Genomic DNA, 27,180 nt, shown 5'->3' with positions numbered 1-27,180 from the left:
TCAGCTCATCCAGCAAAAGAAGGCAGAACGTAAGGGCTGTATTTTATGCAGGCGGTGGGGGTCCCTGCACCAGGTCAGAAAGGCAAGAGGAAACCTGCCTGGGCTGTTTTAGGGATCCGTGGCTGCATTTTACGGCAGTTAACTGCGTCCCTGTCCCCTTAAGGATGGGGATCCATCCTCCAAGAGCTGCTGGCCAATCAGAGCACCATCAGGAGCGGTGGTCACTGCTGGTACTGTAGGAGGCCCAGGACCAGAAGCAGCCATGCAGCCCTGGAGAACGGGTGAGTAGGAGCAGGCTCGCAGTCAGGCAGGCCCGGCAAAGGGTTGTGGGGGGCTGTGGTTATTGAGGATGGAGGGGTATTAATGCAGGGGCGACCTCTGCCAGGAGGGGCCCTCTGCGGGCCAAAGGTTGCTCAAGCAGGAGGGGCCCACCCTGCTGGAGGGCCCCCCAGCTGCTGGTAAAATGCCAGCGGTGGCAGGAAGAGGCCCTTAAGTGGCCATTAATTGACCATTTAAGGGCCTCAATTGGCCTCTGGCCAGGAAGGCTGTCCTTGGCCTTCTCCACCCCTGACAAAATTGAATGGAGTCCGGAAGGCGACAGGCACTCCAACACCACCACCACCCTTCCTCCGCCCACCTTCCCTCTCTATTTTATAGGCACCTCTCACCTCCCTGCCTGTCCCTAGAGGGTTGATAAAATTCAGCCCTCAGTGATTGTGTTCCACTGTGCTTAGTTGATGTGCCTGCAATAGCTGAATAGCTGTAAGTGTTTGGAGGCAGCAAGAGGTCGGTGTGAGGCAAGCATCATTCGAAGGTGCACAAGGTTAAGGTGGAGTATGTGAATGTTAGATGTGTTGAGAATGTCGGAGTACTGCTGGGTGAGTGATGGGGCTATGATGCAATGTGTAGCACGAGATGTTGCTGGTGTGGTGGGTATGAGATATCAAGTGACGATGCATTTATTAACCTTGACCATGCACTTGAGGTCATTAAACTTCTTCCAGTACTGCTGTCAGGTCCTCAGGTCAAGACTCCAGGATTTGACCTCCCAAGACACCTGGTTCCATTCCCTTCAGAGATCGTTCCTTTTGAGGGCCTCCTGCACACCCCCCGCCCCGCACGCCCCCACCGGAGAAACACAGCATCTCTTCCTCATGTTCATCTCTATGACTATGGCCTTTAGTGCCGAATTTGTGAACTGCGGTGCCCTCACTCTGCCCTGGTGCTCTATTTCCATTCTCACCATTTACAGCAGTGACCATCAGTAGCTGTCTCCTTTGATTCACAGCAGCTTCCCTTTAAGAGGGACTGGCTGCCTCTCGGAGCTGGACGCTATCTGGAATATGTGCTAGCCTTGCATGCCATTAGGCCCTTGTTGTGCATGGAGCCAGGCAGGTTACAGCATGGATCATGCTGGGATGCATAGAGAAATCATGAAAATGAGGAATTTATATGCTGCCTGTATCAAGGCAATGGGCACAGTCAGATTGTGAATCACAACCCCTACGCCTGAAATAGGGGCTTAACGAAATTTTTTCCCCTCTGTGTATAATCTATCAAAACGTTCATAATTTTAAAAACCTCCATTCGGTTACCCCTCTATATTCTCTTTTCAAGAGAAAAGAAACCCAGCTTGTTCATCCTTTCCTGATAGATATGATCTCTCAGTTCTGATATCCTTTTAATTCATTTTTGCACCCTCTTCATTGCCTCTCTATCCCTCTTGATATGGCAACCAGAACTGTACACATTGCTCCAAGTATAGTCTAACCAAGGTCTGATATAAGTTTGGCATTATTTCTCTAATTTTCAGTTCTCTCCCGCTCAAACCAAACCTTAGTGCTTGGTTTGCTTTTGTTATGCCCTTATTGACCTGTGTTGCTGCTTTTAGTGATATGTGGATTTGTGTTCCCAGATTTCTTTGCTCCTCAACCCCACTTAGATTCTTATTTTCCAAGTAATAGATGACCTCCTTATTTCTCTTACCAAAATGTACACTTACACTCACCTCACACTTAACCTATGTAGAATTTTTTTAAAATCAATTATATGTCTATTTTCAAGTTTATTAGCATCTTCTGGTAACTTGTTACAGTCCTCATCAGTATTGACAATTCCTCCCAATTCGGTGTCGCTAGCAAATTTAGGAATTTTTTTTCATTCCAAAGTCTAAATAGTTATTATAAATTGTGAACGACAGTGGTCCCAACATTGATTCTTGTGGGACCCCACTTCCTGCCACTCTGAATCCTTTAAGGCTACTCTCTGCTTTCTGTCTTTCAACCAGCTAGCTATTCATTCTGCTAATTGTCCCCGACTCTGCATGCACTGACCTTATCCATTAGTCTATTATGTGGTACTTTATTGAAGGAAATCTGCATATATTATGCCTACTGCACTACATTTGCCTACCCTCTCTGTTACCTCTTCAAAGAATTCAATGAGGTTGGTCAAGCAAGACTTTCCCTTTTGACATCTTTGTTGACTACTCATTATTATACATTTGATTCCTCGATGTTTTTCTATTTTCTTCTTTTGTATGGATTAATTGGGCTGAATTTTTTGACGGAAGCCGAGTCCCACCTCCAGGGCCGAAAGTGGGAACCGACAATGCTTCGATTGGGACTGGGGGGGTGGTGGGAGGAGTGGTCATGGTGCACCAGCGGCTCCGCTGATGCCAGGAGTCCCCTCCGTGGGCCATGTAGTGTCCATCAAGGAGAGCCCCCCTCAGAGACCCGCTGAAAGTTAGCTAGGGTTATCTAGCAGTCTCCCCATGTGGCAGGGTAGGCCTTCCCAATGCGAGCAAATTGCCCGTGGGTGGGGACTGGCCTTAATTGTGCTCCTGACTGGTTCAATTAGCTGATGATGGGCAGCCGAGCCGGTGAGGTGCATTTAATAAGGTGCCACACGAAAGGTTAACAGGCAAGATAAGGGCTTAAGGAGTTGGGGGTAATATATTAGCATGGATAGAGGATTGATTAACAGACAGGAAGCAAAGAGTAGGCATAAATGAGGCATTTTCAAGTTGGCAGGCATTGACTAGTGGAGTGGCACAAGGATCAGTGCTGGGGCCCCAGCTGTTTGCAATCTATATTAATGACTTAGACGAAGAGGCAGAGTGTAATGTATCTAAGTTTGCTGATGTGGCAAAGGTCGGTGGAAATGCAAGCTGTGAGGAGGACACAGAGGGGCTGCAAAGAGATACAGACAAGTTAAGTGACTGGGCAATGAGGTGACAGATGGAGTATAACGTGAGGAAGTATGAGGTTATTCACTTTGGTCGTAAGCATAGAAAAGCAGAGTATTTTTTAAAAGGTGTGAAACTTGCAAGTGTTGATGTTGAGAGAGACTTGGGTGTGCTCATACAAGGTACACACAAAGTTAGCATGCAGACACAGCAAGCAATTAGGAAGGCAAATGGCATGTGGGCCTTTATTTCCAGAGGATTGAAATGCAAGAATAAAGAAGTCTTGCTACAATTGTACTGGGCTTTGGTGAGACCACACTAGGAATACTGTGTAGTTTTGATCTCCATATTTAAGGAAGGGTATACTTACATTGGAGGCAGTACAGCGAAGGTTTACTAGATTGGTCCCTGGGGTGAGAAGGTTGTCCTATGATGAGAGGCTGAATAAATTGGGCCCAAAGTCTCAGGAGTTTGGAAGAATAAGAAGTGATCTCATTGAAACTTACATGATTCTGAAGGAGCTTGATAGGGTGTCCTCAGTACCTTGCGCTACGGCAGCGAGGCCGGGACAACATATGTCAGCCAAGAGCGACGTCTCAATTCATTCCATCTTCGTTGCCTCCGGAGAATCCTTGGCATCAGGTGGCAGGATCGTATCTCCAACACAGTAGTCCTCGAGGCAGCCAACATCCACAGCTTATACACCCTACTGAGTCAGCGGCGCTTGAGATGTCTTGGCCATGTGAGCCGCATGGAAGATGGCAGGATCCCCAAGGACACATTGCACAGCGAGCTCGCCACTGGTATCAGACCCACCGGCCGTCCATGTCTCCGCTTTAAAGACGTCTGCAAACGCGACATGAAGTCCTGTAACACTGATCACAAGTCGTGGGAGTCAGTTGCCAGCGATCGCCAGAGCTGGCGGGCAGCCATAAAGGCGGGGCTAAAGTGTGGCGAGTCGAAGAGACTTAGCAGTTGGCAGGAAAAAAGACAGAAGCGCAAGGGGAGAGCCAACTGTGTAACAGCCCCGACAACCAATTTTTTCTGCAGCACCTGTGGAAGAGTCTGTCACTCTAGTAGTGGCCTTTATAGCCACTCCAGGCGCTGCTCCACAAACCACTGACCACCTCCAGGCGCTTACCCATTGTCTCCCGAGACAAGGAGGCCAAAGAAGTAGAAGATGATAGGGCAGACACTGAGAAATTGTCTCCGCTGGCTGGGGAATCTAAAACATGAGGGCACAGTCTCAGAATAAGGGGAGTATCATTTAGGACTGAGATGAGGAGAAATTTCTTTACTCAAAGGGTTGTGAATCATTGGAATTCTCTACCCCAAAGGGTAGTGGATGCTCCATCGTTGAATATATTTAAGGCTGGGATAGATAGATTTTTGGTCCCTCAGGGAATCGAGAGATATGGGGAGCTCGTAGGAAAATGGAGTTGAAGTCTAAGATCAGCGATGATCATATTGATCAATGGAACAGGCGCGATGGGTCGTACGGTCTACGACTGCTCCTATTTCTTATGTTCTTAATTTTTACTTTTCTTAACTACTCTGGTTCATTCCCCATTACCAGATCCAGTAGAGAATCCTCCCTTGTTGGGCTTCTTACATAGCGGGTTAGAAAGGAGTTCTGTACACATTGTAGGAATGCCATTCCCTTATCCCCTTTATCCACCTTATCTGGTCAATTAATAAACAGCACTGAAGGAGGCCATTTGGCCAATTGTGTGAACGATGGCCGAGAAGGAGCCATCCAGCCTAAGCCCAATTTCTGGCTCTTGGTCTGCAGCCTTGTAGGTTACAGCACTTCAAGTGCATATCCAAGTATTTTTAAAGTATAAGGGTTTCTGCCTCTACCACCCTTGTCAGTCAGTTTCAGATCCCCACCAACCTCTAGGTGAAAACAATTTTCCCTTGAATTCCCTCTAAACCTCCTACCTCATATCCTAAATCAGTGCCCCCTGTTTATGGATCCCTCAACATGGGGAATAGGGCCCTTTTTATCCACTTTATCTAGACCCCTCATAATTTTATACACTTCAATTAGGTCTACCCTCAGCCTCCTCTGTTCCAAAGTAAACAACCCTTGCCTAGCCAATCTTTTCTCATAACTAAAATTCTCCAGTCCAGGCAACATCCTCATAAATCTCCTCTGTACCCTCGCCAGTGCAATCACATCTTTCCTATAGTGCGGTGACCAGAATTGTACGCAGTACTTCACCTGTGGCCTAACTGGTGTTTTATACAGTTCCAGAATAACTTCTCTGCTCTTTTATACTCTGCATGGCTAATAAAGGCATGTATCCTCTGTGTCTTCTTCACCATATTATCCACCTGTCCAGACACCTTGAGGGATCTGTGGACATGCAAGGCCCCCACAGCTCTTCTACACTTCTCAGTATCCTACCATTTATTGTGCATTCCCTTGCCTTGTTAGCCTTCCCCAACTGCATGAACTCACACTTTTCAGGACTGAACTCCATCTGCCACTGTTCCGCCCATCTGACTAGTCCAGTGATAGATCTTTAAAATGCCACGAGCAAGTGTAGAAAATAATCAAAAGGGCTAATGGAATGCTAGCCTGTATATCTAGAGGACTGGAGTATAAAAACAGAGGTTATGCTGCAGTTATACAAAACCCTGGTTACACCCCACTTGGAGTACTGTGAGCAGTTCTGGGTACCACATCTTAGGAAGGATATATTGGCCTTGGAGGGAGTGCAACGTAGGTTTACAAGAATGATACCTGGACTACAGGGGTTAAGTTACAAGGAGAGATTACACAAATTAGGCCTGTTTTAGCTAGAATTTACAAGGTTAAGGGGTGTTCTGATCGAAGTCTTCAAGATATTAACAGGAAAAGACAGGCTAGATAAACTATTTCCACTGGTTGGAGGTTCTAAAACTAGCGGGCATAGTCTAAAAATTAGGGTCAGACCGTTCAGGAGAGATGTTAGGAAGCACTTCTTCATGCAAAGGGTGGTGGAGGATTGGAACTCTCTCCCAGAAACAGCAGTTGAAGCTAGAACAGTTGTTAATTTTAAATCTGAGATAGATTTTTGTTAAGTAAAGATATTAAGGGATACGGGCCAAAGGCAAGTATATGGAGTTAGGCCGCGGATCAGCCATGATCTCATTGTATGGTGGGACAGGCTCGAGGGGCTGAATGGCCTACTCCTGTTTCTATCTTCCTATGATACCTTCTTCCTGCAGTCTAGAGCTTTCTTTTTCATTAGCAACCACACAACCAACTTGTGTATCATCTGCAAACATCTTAATCATACCCCCTACATTCAAATCCAAATCGTTGCTGTATACCATAAAAAGCAAGGGACCTAGTACTGAGCCCTGCGGAACTTCACTGGAAACAGCCTTCCAGTCACAAAAACACCCCTCAGCCAATACCCTTTGCTTCCCGCCTTTGAGTCAATTTTCAATCCAAATTGCCACTTTGCTTTGGATCCCATGGGCTTTTATTTTCTTAACCAGTCTGCCATGTGGGACCCTAGCAAAAGCTATGCTAAAAATCAATATAGACTGCATCAACTCTTATCGACCCTTCTTTTTACTCTTCAAAGAATTCAATTGTGCCAATCAGACATGACTTTCCTTTGACAAATTCGTGCTGACTGTCTTTGATTAATCCATGTCTTTCAAAATTAAGATTTATCCTGTCCCTCAGAAATATTTCCAATAATTTTCCCATCACCGAGGTTAGGCTGCCTGGCCTGTAATTAGTTGGGCTATCCCTTTCTCAACAATGGTACAACGTTAGCTGTCCTCTAGTCCTGTTGAGGTGCAACCCTTCCAGCTTATGCAGGTCCCACCTCCCCCAGAAGCGGTCCCAATGCCTCAGGAATCTAAAGCCCACCCTCCTGCACCATCTCTCCAGCCACCTATTCAACAGCTCTATTTTTCTATTTCTGTTCTCACTCGCATGTGGCACCAGAAGTAATCTGGAGATTACTACCTTTGAGGTCTTGCTTAGTCATCTCTCTCCAGCTCCCTAACTCTGCCTGCACCACCTCCTCCCTCTTTCTGTCTATGTCATTGGTGCCAATATGGACCACAACCTCAGGCTGTTTTCCCACCCCCCTCAGAATGTCCTGCAGCCACTCAGTGACATCCTTGACCATGGCACCAGGGAGGCAACTACCATCCTGGAGTCACATCTGCAGTCGCAGAAGCATCTGTCTGTTCCCCTCACTATTGAATCCCCGAACACTACTGCTCTTCAACTCTTTTTCCTCCTGCCCTGTGCAACTGAGCCACCCATGGTACTGTGGACGTGGCTCTATCAGCACTCCTTAGAGGAACCATCGCTCTCATCAGTAGTTTAGTTTAGTTTAGAGATACAGCATGGAAACAGGCCCTTCGGCCCACCGAGTCTGTGCCGACCATCAACCATCCATTTATACTAATCCTACACTAATCCCATATTCCTACCACATCCCCACCTGTCCCTATATTTCCCTACCACCTACCTATACTAGTGGCAATTTATAATGGCCAATTTACCTACCAACCTGCAAGTCTTTTGGCTTGTGGGAGGAAACCGGAGCACCCGGAGAAAACCCACGCAGACACAGGGAGAACTTGCAAACTCCACACAAGCAGTACCCAGAATTGAACCCGGGTCGCTGGAGCTGTGAGGCTGCGGTGCTAACCACTGCGCCGCCCATTGAATACTGTTTGGATGATGAGATGTACTCAGGGGCTCCTGCACTACCTGCCCAGGCCTTCTTGACTGCCTGGCAGCCACCCTTCCCCTCTCTGCCAGCATTCGCTTAAGCTGCGTGTGACCACATCCAGGAACATGCTATCCACAAAATTCTCAACCTTGCGGATGCAACGTTGTGACTCCAGCCACCACTCAAGCTCCGAAACCCGGAGCTCGAGCTGCTCTAGCTGACGACACTTCCTGCACATGTGGTCGCCCAGGCTATGGAATTGTCCTGGATTTCCCACATGGCACAGGATGTGTATTCCAAAGGGCTGAGGTGCCGTGCTGTGCATTTTCTTTCTCGACTATTAACTAGAAACACTTACCAGCAACTCACCAATTGGCTCCTTCCCTGGTTATGACATCACTATAGCTGTTTTGCAGATATTGCTTTTGTTGTTGGTGATTTCGCTGGAGGCTCACTTTAACTCCTTGGTCACTGCGCTCAGTCTCCACCCAGGTCTGCTGCCACCGCCGCCGCTGCCAGTGAGGTAGTTGAAATCCCCCCTGATTATTATTCTATTTTTTTTTTACTCATTTTGCTAATTTGTTTTCATATTTCTTCCTCCATCTCCCTTCCACTATTAGGTAGTCTGAAGATTACCCCTAATAGTGTGGTTGATCCTTTTTTTAATCTCTCTCTCTCCATATGTATTCTATTTCTGTCTTATTGATGGCTGCTTTACTCCTTTCTCTTGCCATTATGTTGTCTCTAATAAGTACAGCTACTCTACCCCCTCTTTGTCCTACTCCGTCTTTTCTAAATTTATTATACCCTGCAATGTTTAACTCCCAGTCCTGATTTTTCTGTTGCCATGTCTCAGTAATACTGACTATATCTGGTTCCTTGCAACATATTATTGCCTCCAGTTCCCTTATTTTATTATTGTTAGATACTCTGTGCATTGCTGTACAGATAATTAATGTATTTTTAAATAGCAATTCCTATATTTTTAACCATCATTTTACACTCCTGTTCTATAACTTGGTTTATTCCCTGGGCACTTACGTCCTTCTTACTTTAGTCCATCTCATGCTTTCCTTTCCCGTTTTCCATATATTTGAGCTTGTTTCTTTTTTTCATATCCTTTTCCCCATCTTACTAGCTTAAAGCCTTTGCCTCCTCCCTATTTACCCTTTCAGCTGGGACACTGGTCCCATTCTGGTTCAGGTGGAGCCCGTCTCATCAGTACAGCTCCTTCCTGACCCAGTACTCGTGCCAGTGTCCCATGAAAATAAATCTCTCTTTTCCACAGCAGCCCTTAATCTATGTGTTAACTCACTTGATCTGTCTGTCACTATGCCAATTTGCACATGATAATCCAGTGATTATCACCCTCTAGGCAACTTCAAGGTAATAGTGACGTTAAGTGTGGAGAAAGGAATTTGATTTGAGTGTCCCAAGGGGTCATAGGCTAACGTCTCAGATAGTAATTTCGATTCTACTGTCTTAATGTTTCAACATAAAATGCAGATATTAAGAATATTGTTTACAGAAAACACAGGTGGGTAAAGGGACACCAAATTTTAAAAATAAAGTATGAGCGTTAAAGGCAATATTACCTTTTCACAGATTGAAAACTCCACTGAAATGCTACTTTTATTAAAAAACTCAGGATCATGATATTTTTGGAAGCAAAATCATGTCAACAAAAGGTGGATACTCACAGAGTGATCAAACATATGAATTTTCTCAGTAGGAAGGACACGGCCTACCAATGAGATCTGCTCATCAAGGCGTAATCCCCAGCCTTCCAACTCAGTCCGTGCTATTTTATTTCTGTAAAGAACATTGTCAGAATGTTACTCTTTTAACATGCATCTGCCCTTAATTAGACGCATTGTCTTGGGTGGTAGCGCTAGGGCAGAAGAGTGGGATTAATTGGATCACTCTTTCAAAGATCCGCCACAGGCATGTTGGGCTTAATAGCCCCCTTCGATGCTGTATCATTCCATAATTTTCTATGATTCTAAACGGCTATAGCGAATCAACAATCCATTTTGCATTCCGTCGAATTTTCTTTTCAGAGAAGAAAAATAAAAAATAAGGAAGACTATAAAACTTGCAACTGATTTGCTATCACTCAGTTTCTGCTACCATCCAAGACAAATTTATACAATATCATAAGATACATTGGTAGAAAATATCCACTACTTGCTGTTTCTGGCAAAATCATAAAAGCATTCAGAAAAACGTAAGCATTGTTTTATTTGTTTTCATAAAGGGCGTAATTTTAACCTACCTAGCCAATTGCAAAACTGCTTTCTCAGTTCCCTCTGGTAAATGGTTTGCTGTGAGTTATTTTGGTCACAAACATATTGGTAAAGTTTGAAGGAGTTGACATGTAACGATCAGGATGAGTGGCACCATGGCTTCTTTCGACTAGACTTTGAAGGGAGCTACAGTTGGACAACAGAGAAAGGGGGAGAGCGAGAGGAAGGGGGAGAGCGAGAGGAAGGGGTCACGGTCGCAGGATACACTACCTACATAACAGACTGTACAAACAGAGGCTCAGCTTCCTTGACCTCCCTAACGCACAGTGCTTTCAGAAGCTCAGTTTGACACATCAGGTTGTCGTAGACACATGTAGCTTCCTCGTTGAAGATCTGCTCCCTGCTGGACCTGGTGGCCACACATTGCCAGTTGCTGTGAAAGTCTTCAATGCCCATAATTTATTTGCCTCTGTTTTTTTTCCAGTGCGCCAATGGAGACATTCAGGGTCTCCTAGTCGGCTGCATATAAATGCAAAATGCAGGTGATGGAGAGTTGTTTGCCAGAGCGCCAATTTATGTCACTTCCCCTGCAATGACAATACCAAGAAGAAACGGGCACTCAGCTTCACATCTGTGGCTGACTTCCCACAAATACAATTTGCCATCAATTGCACACACAATGCAATCCAAAGACCACCACATCAAATGGTATTCATTACCCACAGGGATTTCATTCCATCACTGTACAGCTGGTGTGCAACCACAGAAAGGGTTTATGCAGGTGAGCACCACATTCTCGGGGGAGCGGGAAAAGGGGGGGGGGGGGGTGGTGCCACTATGCTTTCAACCTGCAGCAGTCCTACATCCCTGATGTCTTTGCATCCACAAGCAGACTGAAGGGATGGCTCTCAATACCTGTGAGGAATCCCACCAATAAAGCCTAAGAGGGGGAGAACGACAGCCACTTGGCCACCAGATGTGTCATGGTGCAAGCCGTTGGTGACATGCTGAAGATGCACTTCAAGTGCCTAGACAGGTCTGGAGGTGCCTCTCAGTACTTGTCAGCGAGGGTCCACAGAAAGATTGTGACATGCTGTGCTCTGCAGAACAGTGCACAGCAGCAAGGTTTAGAGGTGGAGGCCGAAGGAGGCACTCATAATTTACCATATGATGATGATGATGCCAATGAAGAGGAGGATGTGAATGAGGAGAAAAGTGAAAATGGGGCATTCAATGCCAGTCCAGCCACTCACATCGCTGCTCAGGATGCCAGGGATGCCCTAACAGCTCAAAAGGTTCTGTTAGTTGCTCATACTGTACCAAAGTTAACTATATTTCCCAGACCATCCCGTCCCACCCACCTGCCACTAACACAAAGCAGTCCCATAACTATCCACAAGTTGCACATCTCCCAGTTCGTCCTGTCAATTCAAGGTTTCATGTACATCATGAAGCAAATGAAAAGGTGAGTTCCCACTCAGCATGGAAGAATGGGCAACATCGGGAAGTGGTGCAAATGAATAAATTTTATGTGCCATGATAACAAAGTTAAACTTTTCAACACAACATCTTCTCAAACACCATGTGTATCCCCTTGATGAATTGCAATTGTTTTCTCTTAGTCTACCAAATGCTTCAATTTGGTGCGTCCCCTGTGGCTTTAGCAGAAGTAATGGCAGGCTACCTATGTGGCTAACGTTTCCAGTCGATGACCTTCATCAAAATGGATCATTTCTGATGAAGGGTAATCAACCTGAAAAAATAACTTTCTCTCTCCACAGATGCTGCCAGACCTGAATATTTCCAGCATTTTCTGTTTTTATTTCAGATTTCCATGATCTACAGTATTTTACTTACATTGCTGCTCTGACTCCTGAGATGCACTTGGCCAACAACCTCTGTGTCTTGGAGCCAATGAGAGCCCCACCAAAGACCTGCAACAGTGGAGGGGCAGACCCGACGATCAGGAGAGGAGGCAGCATGTCAGGTACTGGTTAATGAAGGGCGTAACAGGTGAGATGTGGGAGCACTTTGAATGGAGTTCCCACTTCCATGTCCCCTTTCTCCTGGACCAGTGGCACATCAATTTGCTGGGGAGCAGCTTGGTGCACGAGTGGCACATTGTAAGGCCACAGATTAGGTAGCTGGTCTGATTAAAGGTCAGAGCTGAAACGTTAGGCAAGATTTTCAAGCTTCTCCCCCGCCGTGAATGGTGGTGGGGGGGGGGGGGGGTGCAATGAAGATCAGTACGGAGGAGGCCCGCCACTGACCCCGAAGGGGGCAGGCCCCATACTGATCTTGGCGGCGGCAGCGGGACCTCGTGGCAACCGTCCCACCGCTCAGAGACGGGACCCACATTAAAATATGTTAATGCCTACTTACCACGCAGACCTCAGCGATTCAACCACCACTTTATTCTGGTGGCTGACAATGCTGCGCCTTCAAAGCCGCGTTTGGGGAAAACGAAGCACGACACCTGTAGGAAGGAGGGGGAGGAGGTGATCTTCTCTGTCCAAGGATGTGGGGGGGTTACAACGCTGCGGATTGGTCGGAGGGGGTGGGGCGCTAGTGGGGAAGGGGTAAAGGATAAAGGTTCTGAATTTTGGGGAGGTGGGGGGGGGCGGAGCTTCAAATTTTCAGGGCTAGTATTCGGGGGTGGGGAGGGGGGGGGGGGAAGGGCAGGAATGTTATGATATGCCACGGGTGGGGGGGGGGCACGGGAAGAGTGAATGGAAAAGTCATTTTATTCATTTTTGCAAAAACTTCCATTAACTGGCCCTTTAAATTTTAAATGTACATTGAGGGCTGTAAGCCGTTTAAAAATGGCGCCTGCGCATTGCTGTTGGATGGGGGCTGGCATCGCGGCTATGCAAATGAGCTGCTGCGATTGAAATCCTGTGCATGTGGGCTACATTTTTTCACGCCCGCTGCCTATTTCACTGGCGGAATCTTAAAATGCAGCATGTTAACTCTCTTTCTCTCTCCAACGTCGGGCCTGTTGAGTATTTCCAGCATTTTCTATTTCCATTTAAGGTCCTATTTAAGCTGGCCAACATGTTGGTTTCCAAAGTCTGCATAGCTGTGTTCATGGTCTGTATTGTCTCATTTGTATTTCAAGGGAATGGTCACTTTCTCCATGGCAAACATTCTTGCAATGACCTGCAACACCAATCCACTAATGTTGATGCTGGACTCCTCTATCCTGTCTTCTGTCGTGGAGAGCTTGCGTGGCACATTTGGTTGCTGCCATGCCTCTAGAATTCTCCTTTTTACTGATGGTCTCGGAGGTTCAGCACATATCCAGCTGTGCAGAGCTTGGACAGCTGTGCACCTCCTGGCGCAGATGCTCTACAGCTGTTCCTTCCCCCAGTGTCTGCCTGTGCTCGCTTGTGAATTGTGAATCACCAAGGGAAAATCCAGCTAAATAAATTACTGCACGAAGTGTGAGTATTTGCACTGGTACATAGTATTATGTTCTATGATGATGCACCTTCAGAAAGAATGAGATCCTCTGAGGAATTGTCCTCAGGAAAGTTGGCAGACTGCTGCTCTACATGTGAAGGTCCTGGAGGAGTGAAGAAAAAGATATGAATTAGTACTGACAATGTAGCAATATTGCCACTCAGCATATTCAGGCCTATCATATTCCATTTGTTGCAGAAATAACATGACTAGGTCTTGTATGAGATGTGTGTCAGATATATTTTTAAATCGGTCACCAGGCATCTGCAAATTCCCAGTCTCTTCATCTCCAGTGATCAGGGACACAGAGATGCCACTGATCTCCATGACCTTTTCCACTGCATCTGCCAGCTGCACAATCTGTGACAGGCCATCTTCAGTCCTCTCTCTTTGCATTCTTTTCTCCTGCTAAGAGGAATTAACAGATCTATTAGTGACTGTAAGGCATGTGTTCACCTGTTGGATGCAGTGCATTCAGTGAGGCTGACTACCTGGCAGGTGCATAAGGATTGGAGTGAGTGGCAGTGATGGTTGGATAAATGGGGAGGTGAGGAAGTGTACAAGAAGTGATGAGGAGTCTCTTGAAACTTAAGTGGGTGTGAGGAGTGATGTCACAGAGTACAAGACAGAGTGAGGTGGGGAGTTACGCACTGCAGGTGAATCAGCAACTGTACTCACCTTTCCTGTCCTGGTTATTATTAAACCTCTTCCTGCACTATATCCAGGAATTAGACTCAATGCTCCATCAACAACCTCCAACCATGCCTTCTTGGTGATGTCAGGTTTCTTCCTCCTGTTTCTGAGGAAGATTATCTCCTCCTACTTCTCACTGCACTTAGCTGTACATCAAGCTATGCACTGTTAAACCGAGGTGCCGTCCTTGACCATCCTAAATCCATCACAAAACTTCTCCCTTTCTTTGTACAAACTCCTAACTCCTCCAAATTCTATCTTTGGATTAGCCCTTTAAATGCACAACCATGTCAAGTGGATGCACACCACACTCCCGGCCGTGCATCGGAGACTTGAAAACCACAAGTAAAATTATAATTAGGTCACCATGTTGAAATTGGACATTCCAACACACCAAAGTTTATTAGTTGATGTGGGAATAAGTAAAATATCAACTAATGCATTTGGGGATCATCTTGAGAGTTTGGGGCTGAGTATGTTATTCTGGATGAGTAGAGGAGGTTTTACAAGGCATTTAGCTATGCTAAGCCTGAGCTGGGGTGCCCGATGCTTACACTGAGTGTCTAAAATTGAAATGTTCCATTCCTAGTGCTAACCTTCCATGTTAACATCCATGGCAACGGATCAATCCACAAAATATTTAGCTGCTGTTCTTCCAAATTAAAAATTAAAAATACAGGTAAACATTTGTCTTATAAACCATTTATTTACCGCTGAATATTATCTATCAGTTCGTGAAGTCTCTGTTGTCTCTTTTGAGGAGTCAGCTGTGTTTCCGCGGCCAGATCCTTCATTATGTGAAAATCAGAGCGGGCCTGGTTACTTAGCCCTGTGGGGAAAAAATACAGGCGAAATGGATCAAAATTGTTATTTGTATGAGTGAAACAAACCTCAATTAGAATTTCACTTCGTGATACATTATTCTGATAACATCAGTATTGGGGAATCTCACCACACAGGACAGAGCAGCTCCACTCCAAATGGTAGGCACATGATTGAAATGAGAACCACTCGAAAGGCATTTGATCCCAAAAAAACATTCAATGAATTGCAGATGATTATAAAAGTCTGGTGAATATTAACCATTTAATTCACTGAGTGTGAAAATGAAGACCAAGGGTAGGATTTTCCGTTTGGGGTCAGGACCCTAACAACAGTACCATTTCTGGGTCCCAACCCCGCTCTGAGGGGTAAGCAGTCGTGGGTTCCAATTTTCCTGGAGGTTGGCGCGATTTGGCTGGAGAGTGGGTTTGGTGGTGAATTACAGAGACAAGCACAGGAAGGAGGTGAGAAGCTGAAACTGCGAGTCTGATTTAAAGGGATAATGGCAGCCAGTATTGTGGCAGCTGTCTTGAAACTCAATGGCAGGCAGAAGTGAGGAGGGGGAGAGGCAGGGGCTAGGAATCCATGGCAGGGCAGCCGTTAGGTTTAGTGATGCTGCCCTTGAGGTGATGTTGGAGGTGGTGCGAGAAAAGCCAGGAATGTTATTCGTGAAGAGGGTAGAAGAAGGCCATCCAGCCAAACAGAGGAGGCCTGGCTCGGGGTGGCAGAGCATGTGAGCAGCCACAGTGTCGTCAGGAGGACCTGGGTATAGTGCCAAAAGAATGACCTTGTTTGTTCTGACAAGGTGAGTGCAACGCGACACCTGAATATGGCAGAAGTGTGTGCCCAGGGTAATTACTGACCCATCAGCAAGTCTCAAATCCCTAAAACAACTAAGGAGTTAGCAGCACTGATAAATGCAGCATTTCATTTAAATAAGCCACATCATGTTGTGTGGCACTACCATCATGCTAAATGGGATAGATTTCGAACAGATCTAACAATGCAAAGCTAGGCATCCATGAGGTGCTGTGGGCCATCAGGAACAGCAGCATTGTACTCAACCACAATGTGTAGCCTCATGGCCCAGTATATCTCCCACTTTACCATTACCATCAAGCCGGGGGAACCAACCCTGGTTCAATAAAGAGTGCAGGAGGGCATGCCAGGAGCAGCACCAGGCATAGCTCAAAATGAGGTGTCAACCTGGTTAAGGTACAATCCAGGACTACATGTGTGCCAAATAGCATAGGCAGAATGCGACAGACAGAGCAAAGTGATCCCATAACCAACAGATCAGATCTAAGCTCTGCAATCCTGCCACATCCAGTCATGAATGGTGGTGGACAATTAAACAACTAACTGGAGGAGGTGGCTCCACAAATACCTCCATCCTCAATGATGGGGAACTCAGCACAACAGTGCAAATGATAAGGCTGAAGCATTTGCAACAATATTCAGCCAGAAGTGCCGAGTGGATGATCTATCTCAGCCTCCTCCTGAAGTCCCCAGCAGCACAGATGCCAGTCTTCAGCCAATTTGATTCACCGCATGACATCAAGCAATGACTGAAGGCACTGGATACTACAAAGGCTATGGGCCCTGACAACATTCCGGCAACAGTACTGAAGACCTGTCTCCAGAACTTTCCGCACCCCTAGCCAAGCTGTTCCAGTACAGCTACAATACTGGCACCTACCCGGCAATGTAGAAAATTGCCCACGTAAGTCCTGTACACAAAAGATAGGGCAAGCCCAACCTGGCCAATTACCGTCCCATCAGTCTACTTTCAATCATCAGTAAAGTGATGGAAGGTGTCGTCGAAAGTGCTCTCAAGCAGCACTTGCTTTGCAATAACCTGCTCACTGATGCTCAGTTCAGGTCCACTCAGCTCCTGACTTCATTACAGCCTTGGTTCAAACATGGACAAAAGAGCTGAGCTCAAGAGGTGAGGTGAGAGTGACTGCCCTTGACATCAAAGCAGCATTTGACTCAGTATATGGCATCAAGGAGCCCTAGCAAAACTAAGGTCAATGGGCATCGGGGGTAAACTCTCCACTGGTTGGAGCCGTACCTAGCACAACGGAAGATGGTTGTGGTTGTTGGAGGTCGATTATCTCAGCTCCAAGACATCACTGCAGGAATTCCTCAGAGTAGTGTCCTAGGCCCTTCATCAGCTTCAGTTGCATCAATGACCTTCCTTCAATCATAAGATCAGAAGTGGGGATGCTCGCTGACGATTGCACAATGTTCAGCACCATTCGCGACTCTAGAGATACAGAAGCAGTCCATGTAGAAATGCAGCAAGACCTGGACAATATCCAGGTTTGGACTGATAGGTGACAAGTAACATTCGCACCACACAAGTCCAGACAATGATAGGTCCAACAAGAGAGAATCTAACCATCTCCCCATGACATTCAATGGTTGAATCCATTACCAACATTCTGGGGTTACCATTGACTAGAGACTGAACTGGAGTAGCCATATAAATACCGTGGCTACAAGAGCAGGTCAGAGGCTATGAATCCTGTGGCGAGTAACTCACCTCCTGACTCCCCATGGCCTGTCCATCATCTAGAAGGCACAAGTCAGGAGTGTGATGGAATACTCTCCACTTGCCAGGATGGGTGCAGCTCCAACAACACTCAAGAAGCTCAACACAATTCAGGACAAAGCCCGCTTGATTGGCACCCCATCTACAAACATTCACTCCCTCTACCACCAACTCACAGTGGCAGCAGTGTGTAGCCTCTACAAGATACACTGCAGCAACGCACCAAGGCTCCTTAGACAGCACTTTCCAAACCCACAACCTCTACCACCTAGAAGGACAAGGGCAGCAGATGCATGGGAACACTACTACCTGCAAGTTCCCCTCCAAGCCACACACCATCCTGACTTGGAACTATATCGCCATTCCTTCACTGTCACTGGGTCAAAATCCTAGAACTCCCTTCCTAACAACACTGTGGGTGTGCCTACCCCACATGAACTGCAGCGGTTCAAGAAGATGGCTGACCACCACCTTCCCAAGAACAATTAGGGATGGGCAATAAACGCTGGCCTCGCCAGCGATGCCCACATCCCAACAACGAATAAATAAAAGGGACAGTATTGTCTTATCTCTCTCTTTCTCTTTTCTCCTTGCAGAAGATAGCGCACAATGCTAGGGAGATAGCTTGCACAGGAGGAGGAGTGCTCCAGCTCGCCTTACTGCAATGATGGAGGCAGCACTGGACATGGAGAGGGTGGTGCCACACGAGGAAGTGGGTAACTGAGAGATGCAAATACCTGTAGGAGAGGGTGAAAAGTTATTGAACTCTGTAAATGAAGGGGATAGAGTGCACTCCTCCCCGTGCGACAGCATGTCAAAACTTCAGCTGCATTGGGAAGCCTCAGCTCGGCAGAAGCACAATGGCGGCACAGTGCGCAGTGGCTAGCGCCGCAGCCTCACAGCTCCAGGGACCCGGGTTCGATTCTGAGTACTGCCTGTGCAGAGTTTGCAAGTTCTCCCTGTGACCGTGTAGGTTTTCGCCAGGTGCTCCGGTTTCCTCCCACAGCCAAAGACTTGCAGGTTGATAGGTAAATTGGCCATTATAAATTGCCCCTAGTATAGATAGGTGGTAGGGGAATTGAGGATGTGATTGAGGGGAAGGTGGGGATGTGAGAGGGTAATGGGATTAATGTAGGATTAGTAGAAATGGGTGGTTGATGGTCGGCACAGACTCAGTGGGCCGAAGGGCCTGTTTCAGTGCTGTATCTGTAAATAAAATAAAAAAATAAAAATCTGCTGTCAGAGGCGAGTTCTCATCATCTCCTTCTTATGTCTCCCACAAGGCCAGTTGTGGAGGGGTCGCACGTCAGTGCCACAGCAACATCACTGGGGTCCTCAGACGATATGGAAGCCACAGACCCAGCAGTGTCACATCATTCAAGTGCATCCTCCACCAGCACAGATACGCTCACATCGGTGGGTCCTCTTGCACGATTAGAAAGGGTGGCACTGGGTGAAGAGCACAACATGAGTGAGCAGGAGGAGGAGAGAGAGGCAGAGGCAGTTTTAATCCTTTTCAACATTTCTGTATTGGTTTTGTACAACTGAATGGAGTGCTAGGCCTTTTCAGAGGGCAATTAAAAGTCAATCACATTGCTGTGGGTCTGGAGTCAAGTGTAGGCCAGACCAGGTAAGGACAGCAGATTTCCTTTCCTAAAGGACATTAGTGAACCAGATGGGTTTTTAGGACAACCAATGGTAGTTTCATGGTAACCATTGCTGACAAGTTTTCAAATCCAGATTTTCATTAATTAATTGAATTTAAATTTCACCAGCTGCTGCAGTGGGATTTGAACCAGTGTCCCGAGTATTGTCTGGGCCTCTGGATTACTAGTGCAGCAACATTACCACTACGCCACCATCTCCCTGGACAGAACACCCGGTATCGATTTAGGCACCGGAAACCCAGCCCTGTCAACCCTGCAAAGTCGTCCTTACTAACATTTGAGGGCTTGTGCCAAAATTGGGAGAGCTGTCCCACAAATTAGTCAAGATACAGCTTGACATAGTCATACTCATAGAAACAAAGCTTAGACCCAATGTCCCAAACACCACCATCATCTTTCCCAGTCATTTCTTGTCCCACTGGCAGGACAGACCCACCAGAGGTTGCAGCACTGTGGTATACAGTAGAGAGGGAGTTGCCCTGGGAGTCCTCAGCATCGACTCCAGACCCCATGAAGTCTCATGACATCAGGTCAAACATGGGCAAGGAAACCTCCTGCTGATTACCACATACCACCCTCCCTCAGCTAATGAATCAGTACTCCTCCATGTTGAACACCACTTGAAAGAAGCACTGAAGGTGGCAAGGGCACAGAATGTACTCTGGGCAGGAGACTTCTATGCCCATCAACAAGAGTAACTCAGTAGCATGACTACTGACCAAGAGGACCGAGACCTGAAGGACATATCTGCCGGATTGGGCCTGTAGCAGGTGGTGAGGGAACCAACAAGAGGGAAAAACGTACTAGACCTTGGCTTCAGCAATCTACCAGATGCAGGTGCATCTGCCCATGACAGTATTGGTAGGAGTGACCACCACACAATCAGTGCCAAAATGAAGTCCCGTCTTCACACTGAGGATACCCTCCATTGTGTTATGTGGCACTACCACCCGTGGTTATTGGGATAGATTCAGAACAGATGTGGCAGCTCAAAACTGGGCATCCATGAGGTGCTGTGGACCATCAGGAGCAGCAGAATTGTATTCAAACACAATCTGTAACCTCATGGTTTGGCATATCCCTCACTCTACCACTACCATCAAACCAGGGGATCAACCCTGGTTCAATGAGGAGTACAGGAGAGTATGCCAGGAGCAGCGCCAGGCATACCTCAAAATGAGGCTGTCAATCCATTGAAGCTACAACACAGGACTACTTGCATGCCAAACAGCAGAAGCAGCATGCAACAGACAGAGATAAGCAATCCCAAAACCAATGGATCAAGTCAAAGCTCTGCAGCCCTGCCACATCCAGTTGTGAATGGCAGTGCACAATTAAACAACTAACAGTAGGAACGTCCCCATCCTCAATGATGGGGGAGCCCAGCACATCAGTACAAAGGGCAAGGGTGAAGCATTCACAACCATCTTCAGCCAGAAGTGCCAAGTGGATGATCCATCTCGGCCTTCTCCTGAGGTCCCCAGCATCACTAATCCCAGTCTTGAGCCAATTTGATTCACTCCACGTGATATCAAAAAGCATAGGAACATAGGAGCAGGAGTAGGTCATTCAGCCCATCGCACCTTTTCCGCCATTCAATATGATCACGGCTGATCATTGATTTCAATGCCTTTTTCCCACGCTATCCCCATATCCCCTTATGTCATTGGTATTTAGAAATCTGTCAATCTCTGCTTTGAACATACACAATTAATGAGCTTCCACAGCCCTCTGTGGTAGAGAAGCCAAAGATTCACAACCCGCTGAGTGAAGAAATTTTTCCTCATCTCGGTACCAAGTGGCTTCCCCCTTATTTTGAAATTGTGTCCCTGGTTCTAGACTCCCTAACCAGGGGAAACATCTTAGCTGCATCTACCATGTCTATCCTTGTAAGTATTTTGTAGGTTTCAATGAGATCACCTCTCTTTCTTCAAAACTCTAGAGAATACAGGCCTAGTTGCCCCAATCTCTCTTCATAGGACAGTCCTGCCATCCCAGGAACAAGTCTGGTGAACATTCGTTGCCCTCCCTCTATGGCAATAACATGCTTCCTAAGGCAAGGGGACTAAAACTGCACACAGTACTCCAGTTGCGGTCTAACCAAGGTTCTGTACAATTGGAGCAAGACTTCACTATTCCTGTACTCAAATCCTCTTGCAATAAAGGCCAACATACCATTAGCCTTCCTGATTGCTTGCTGCACCTGCATGTTAGCTTTCAGTGACATTGACAAGGACACCCAGCTCCCTTTGTACATCTACACTTTCTAATCTCTTTCCATTTAAGAAATACTCTGCACATCTATTCCTCCTACGAAAGTGGATAACCTCACATTTTACCACATTATATTCCATCTGCCATGTTCTTGCCCACTCACTAAGTCGGTCCAAATCCCCATGAAGCCGCTTTACATCTTCCACACAACACACATTCCTATCTATTTTTGTGTCATCCGCGAACTTGGAAATATTACATTTGCTCCCCACATCCAAATTAATATATATTGTGAACAGCTGGGGCCCAAGTACTGCTTCTTGCGGTACCCCACCAGTCACAGCCTGCCAACACGATAATGACCTGTTTATTCCTACTCTGTTTTCTGCCTGTTAACCAATCCTTAATCATGTTAGTATATTAACTCCTATCACTTGTGCTTTAATTTTGCTAGCCAACCTCCTGTGTGGGACTTCATCAAAAGCCTTCTGAAAATTCAAGTATACAACATCCACCAACTCCCCTTTATCAATTCTGTTTGTAACATCCTCAAAAAACTCCACCAGGTTTGTCAAACATGATTTCCCATTCATAAATCCACATTGACTATGCCCAATTAGATTATTATCCAAGTGTCCATTTATCACATCCTTTAGAATAGATTCTAGCATTTTCCCTACTACTGATATAAGGCTAACAGGTCTGTAGTTCCCTGTTTTCTCTCTCCCTCCCTTCTTAAATAGTGGACTGACATTTGCAACCTTCCAATCTGCAAGAACCATTCCAGAATCTATAGAATTTTGGAAGATGATCACCAATGCAGCCACCATCTCCATAGCTACTTCTTTCAACACTCTGGGATGTAGAATATCAGGTCCCAGGGAATTATCAATCTTCAGCCCCATTAATTTCTCCAATACAACCTTCTTACTAATATTAATTTCCTTCAATTCCTCATTCTCCCTAATCCCTTGGATCTCTAATTCTGGGAGATTTCTTGTACCTTCCTCTGTAAAGACAGATATAAAGTAATCATTTAACTACTATGCCATTTCTCTATTCCCCATTATAAATTCTCCTGACTCTGCCTGTAATGGACTCACATTTTTCTGAGCCATATGTTTCCTTTTTACATACCTATAGATGCTTTTAGTCCACCGCGTACTGTCGTACCTTTTAATGTATTTTCCCAATCCACCTCAGCCAACTTGCCCCTCATACCTTAATAATTTGTTGAAATTTAACAACCTGGCTTCAGATTGAACAACCTCACTTTCGAACATAATGTAAAATTAGAATTAGTATAAAATTCTATTATACTATGGTCACATGTCCCTAAAGGTTCTTTTACATGATTAATTAACCCATTTTCATTACATAATATTAGATGTAAAATAGCCTGTTCTCTAGTCGGTTCCTCAACATACTGCTCTAGAAAATCATCCCTAACACACTCCAGAAACTTATCCTCCACAGCATTAGTGCTCATTATGTTTACCCTGTCTATATGCAGATTGAAATCGCCCATGATTACTGTATTACCCATGCTACATGCTTCTCTAATCTTCTGATTAATATCATGCCCCACATTACCACTACTGTTTGGTGGCCTATAAACAACTCCCACCAACGTTTGCTGCCCCTTGCTGTTTGTTAGCTCCACCCAGATTCCACATTTTGTTCTTCTGATCTGAGGTCCTCCCTTACGAATATAATGGCAATTAGATCATACCCATTCACCTCTATCTTGACTCAAAGATGGCTCCTGGGCTGCAAGCTCCCTTGCTGTGCAACTCTATCCATGGCCATCTGCTCCCATTCTTAGTGCTTTCTCTCCCAATTTACCCTCTTAAACTGTTTAAATTTCCCTGGCTCTTTAATCAATACATTTTAGCCCTAACTACAAGTTAACAGCTAGTTCAATCTTACCTGGGCCCACTGCCCTCTCCCAGCCATACCTGCTCTTTGCTTTCTTCAATGAGCACTGAATTTTGCTGAAATTGATATCCAGTTTTCTGGACGCCGAGGCTACACTACTCTACCGGACAAAATTGCAAAGTACAGCTGGTGATACTCTGATCTTCTATCTGTTGTCGACATCGTCCAGAGCGTCTACGGCCACAGCGTGCGGTAAGTCCAGTGCAGAGAGGCAGAGAAGAAGGAGCAATGGAACCCGAGGGTAACAAGACCTAGTACAGAGGGGAAGCATTGAGAAAAAGGTGCCCCCGAACACATAAAAAGCCACGACCCGGCCCCAGTTGACTCCATCACAGAACGGCTCCTTGGCCACACTTCAAAGCACCCGCGGGAGATGTGTGGCTCGTAGCGCATCTGCAGTGCAATGTCGGCGAATTCCTGCTGGTACTGGCGCCAGAGGCTGTCGCTCACCTCCCGGAGGACATGGATGAGCTTTCCCGACGTCGATGGTGGGAACTGATGAAATGTTTTATTACCTGCACTCCATTCCCCCCCCGCTTCCCCTTCCCAACTCCCCACTCCCAGCTCACCCCCCCACACCCACTTCCCCTGCACCCCCCCCACACCTCTACAGCCCCTTTCCCAGCACCCCTTTCCCTCCACCTCGCACCCCCTCCTCCCACCGGCATCCACCTATCCCTGACAGGGGCCCTAACAACCCCACTGCCTTGTGGGCGATTCGGGAGAGTCCAAGGCTAAGGGAGTAAACCCCAACAGAAAATCCGGAGCGGAACCCCATAGGCGGTCATGTGTCACCTTTGGCATGTTTCCGGCAGTTCCTGCAGCCATACCGGTGCTAAACGTCGTGCTCTGCACTCCTTTGGACCCCACCAGAAAGACCGAGAGGGGGGTTTTTGACGCTTGGGCAACTCACAACCTCCATACATTCGCCCAGGCATGCGCCATGGAGAGGTCACTCCATAGTCGCCTCACAGTGACCGAAACAACACGGAAGGCAGAAGTTACGGGTTATAAGTCCAGCTCAATTGGCGTAGAGATTGGGCGCCACGGGTTGCCTTTGTCGGTGGGAGAGGTCATCGCACCTCACTGGACAGCTACCACCCGCCTCAAACCGGGCAGCCCCCGGTCAATCAGGTTCTGTCTCGCCACAGTCCACCTGCTTCAATGGGTGCTTGGAGCTCAGGGTCATTGCCCGAAAAGTGGACTGCAACACCGCACCAAACAACATGAAAAAAGGAAAGAAGGTACCAGCCCTTCGTTTTGCAAGCTGGAATGTCAGAACTATGTGTCCTGGCCTGTCAGAAGACCTTACACAAATCATCGATTCTAGGAAGCCCGCCATCATTAACAACGAGCTCAGTAGACTCAATGTAGACATTGCAGCACTTCAGGAGACACGCCTCCCTGCGAGCGGATCTCAAACAGAGCAAGACTACACCTTCTTCTGGCAGGGTAGGGATCCTGAAGAACCAAGACAGCATGGAGTGGGCTTCGCCATCAGAAACTCCTTGCTCAGCATGATAGAGTCACCTACAAATGGCTCAGAACGCATACTGTCCATCCGACTGTTCATCACCTCCAGTCCAGTACACCTACTCAGCATCTATGCTCCAACACTCTGCTCCCCACCTGAAGATAAAGACCAGTTCTACGAGGAACTACATAATATCATTAGTAGCATCCCCAATACCGAACATCTGTTCCTGCTGGGGGACTTTAATGCCAAGGTTGGGGCCGACCATGACTCATGGCCCTCCTGCCTTGGGCACTATGGCATTGGAAGGATGAATGAGAATGGACAAAGACTGCTTGAGTTGTGTACCTATCATAACCTCTGCATCACCAACTCGTTCTTTCACACTAAACCCTGTCACCAGGTTTCTTGGAGGCACCCAAGATCACGTCGTTGGCACCAGCTGGACCTCATTGTCACAAGGCGAGCCTCTCTAAACAGTGTTCAAATCACACGCAGCTTCCACAGTGTGGACTGCGACACCGACCACTCCCTGGTGTGCAGCAAGGTTAGACTCAAAACAAAGAAGCTGCATCACTCCAAGCAGAAGGGCCATCCGCGCATCAACACGAGTAGAATTTCTTATCCACAGCTGTTACAAAAATTTCTAAATTCACTTGAAAAAGCCCTCCAAAACACTCCCACAGGGATGCAGAGACCAAGTAGGCCCACATCAGAGACGCCATCTATGAGTCAGCTTTGACCACCTCTGGCAAACGTGTGAAGCGGAATACAGACTGGTTTCAATCTCACTTTGAACAGCTGGAACCTGTCACAGCCGCTAAGCGCATTGCACTGCTGAACTACAAGAAAGCCCCCAGCGAGTTAACATCTGTAGCACTTAAAACAGCCAGAAGCACTGCACAAAGAACAGCCTGGCGCTGTGCAAATGACTGGTGGAAACACCTATGCAGTCGTATTCAGCTGGCCTCAGACACCGGAAACATCAGAGGAATGTATGATTGCATTAAGAGAGCTTTTGGGCCAACCATCAAGAAGATCGCCCCCCTCAAATCTAAATCAGGGGACACAATCACTGACCAACGCAAGCAAATGGACCGCTGGGTTGAGCACTACCTAGAACTGTACTCCAGGGAGAATGTTGTCACTGAGACTGCCCTCAATGCAGCCCAGTCTCTGCCAGTCATGGATGAGCTGGAGGTACAGCCAACAAAATTGGAACTCAGTGATGCCATTGATTCTCTAGCCAGCGGAAAAGCCCCTGGGAAGGACGGCATTACCCCTGAAATAATCAAGAGTGCCAAACCTGCTATACTCTCAGCACTCTATGAACTGCTTTGCCTGTGCTGGGATGAGGGAGCAGTACCACAGGACATGCGCGATGCCAATATCATCACCCTCTATAAAAACAAAGGTGACCGCGGTGACTGCAACAACTACCGTGGAATCTCCCTGCTCAGCATAGTGGGGAAAATCTTCGCCGAATCGCTTTAAACAGGCTCCAGAAGCTGGCCAAGCGTGTCTACCCTGAGGCACAGTGTGACTTTCGAGCAGAGAGATCGACCATTGACATGCTGTTCTCCCTTCGTGAGCTACAGGAGAAATGCCGTGAACAACAGATGCCCCTCTACGTTGCTTTCATTGATCTCACCAAAGCCTTTGACCTTGTCAGCCGACGTGGTCGCTTCAGACTACTAGAAAAGATTGGATGTCCACCAAAGTTACTAAGTATCATCACCTCATTCCGTGACAAGGTGAAAGGCACAATTCAGCATAGCGGCGTCTCATCAGACCCCTTTCCTATCCTGAGTGGCGTGAAACAGGGTTGTGTTCTCGCACCTACACTGTTTGGGATTTTCTTCTCCCTGCTGCTCTCACATGCGTTCAAGTCTTCAGAAGAAGGAGTTTTCCTGCACGCAAGATCAGGTGGCAGGTTGTTCAACCTTGCCCATCTAACAGCGAAGACCAAAGTACGGAAAGTCCTCATCAGGGAACTCCTCTTTGCTGACAATGCTGCATTAACATCTCACACTGAAGAGTGTCTGCAGTCTCATCGACAGGTTTGCGGTTGCCTGCAACGAATTTGGCCTAACCATCAGTCTCAAGAAAACGAACATCATGGGGCAGGATGTCAGAAATGCTCCATCCATTAATATTGGCGACCACGCTCTGGAAGCGGTTCAAGAGTTCACCTACCTAGGCTCAACTATCACCAGTAACCTGTCT

At 46.8% G+C, this 27,180-nt stretch overlaps 1 protein-coding gene across 1 annotated transcript in view; it reads right to left on the bottom strand.

Annotated features, from left to right (window-relative positions):
* Nucleotides 1–27,180, bottom strand: part of LOC137370992 (piwi-like protein 4) — a 157,235-nt gene that overhangs the window by 39,872 nt on the left and 90,183 nt on the right. Inside the window, exons 10-11 of the mRNA XM_068032897.1 lie at nt 14,994–15,111; nt 9,582–9,693 (exon numbers count right to left, since the gene is read on the bottom strand). Of these exons, the coding sequence (XP_067888998.1) occupies nt 9,582–9,693; nt 14,994–15,111 (230 nt within the window). The remainder of the gene's footprint in view (nt 1–9,581; nt 9,694–14,993; nt 15,112–27,180) is intronic.

Source organism: Heterodontus francisci, chromosome 6, assembly GCF_036365525.1.
Source record: "Heterodontus francisci isolate sHetFra1 chromosome 6, sHetFra1.hap1, whole genome shotgun sequence".
In the NCBI taxonomy this organism is placed as follows: Eukaryota; Metazoa; Chordata; class Chondrichthyes; order Heterodontiformes; family Heterodontidae; genus Heterodontus; species Heterodontus francisci.
This window is presented reverse-complemented; position numbering and strand designations above follow the sequence as displayed.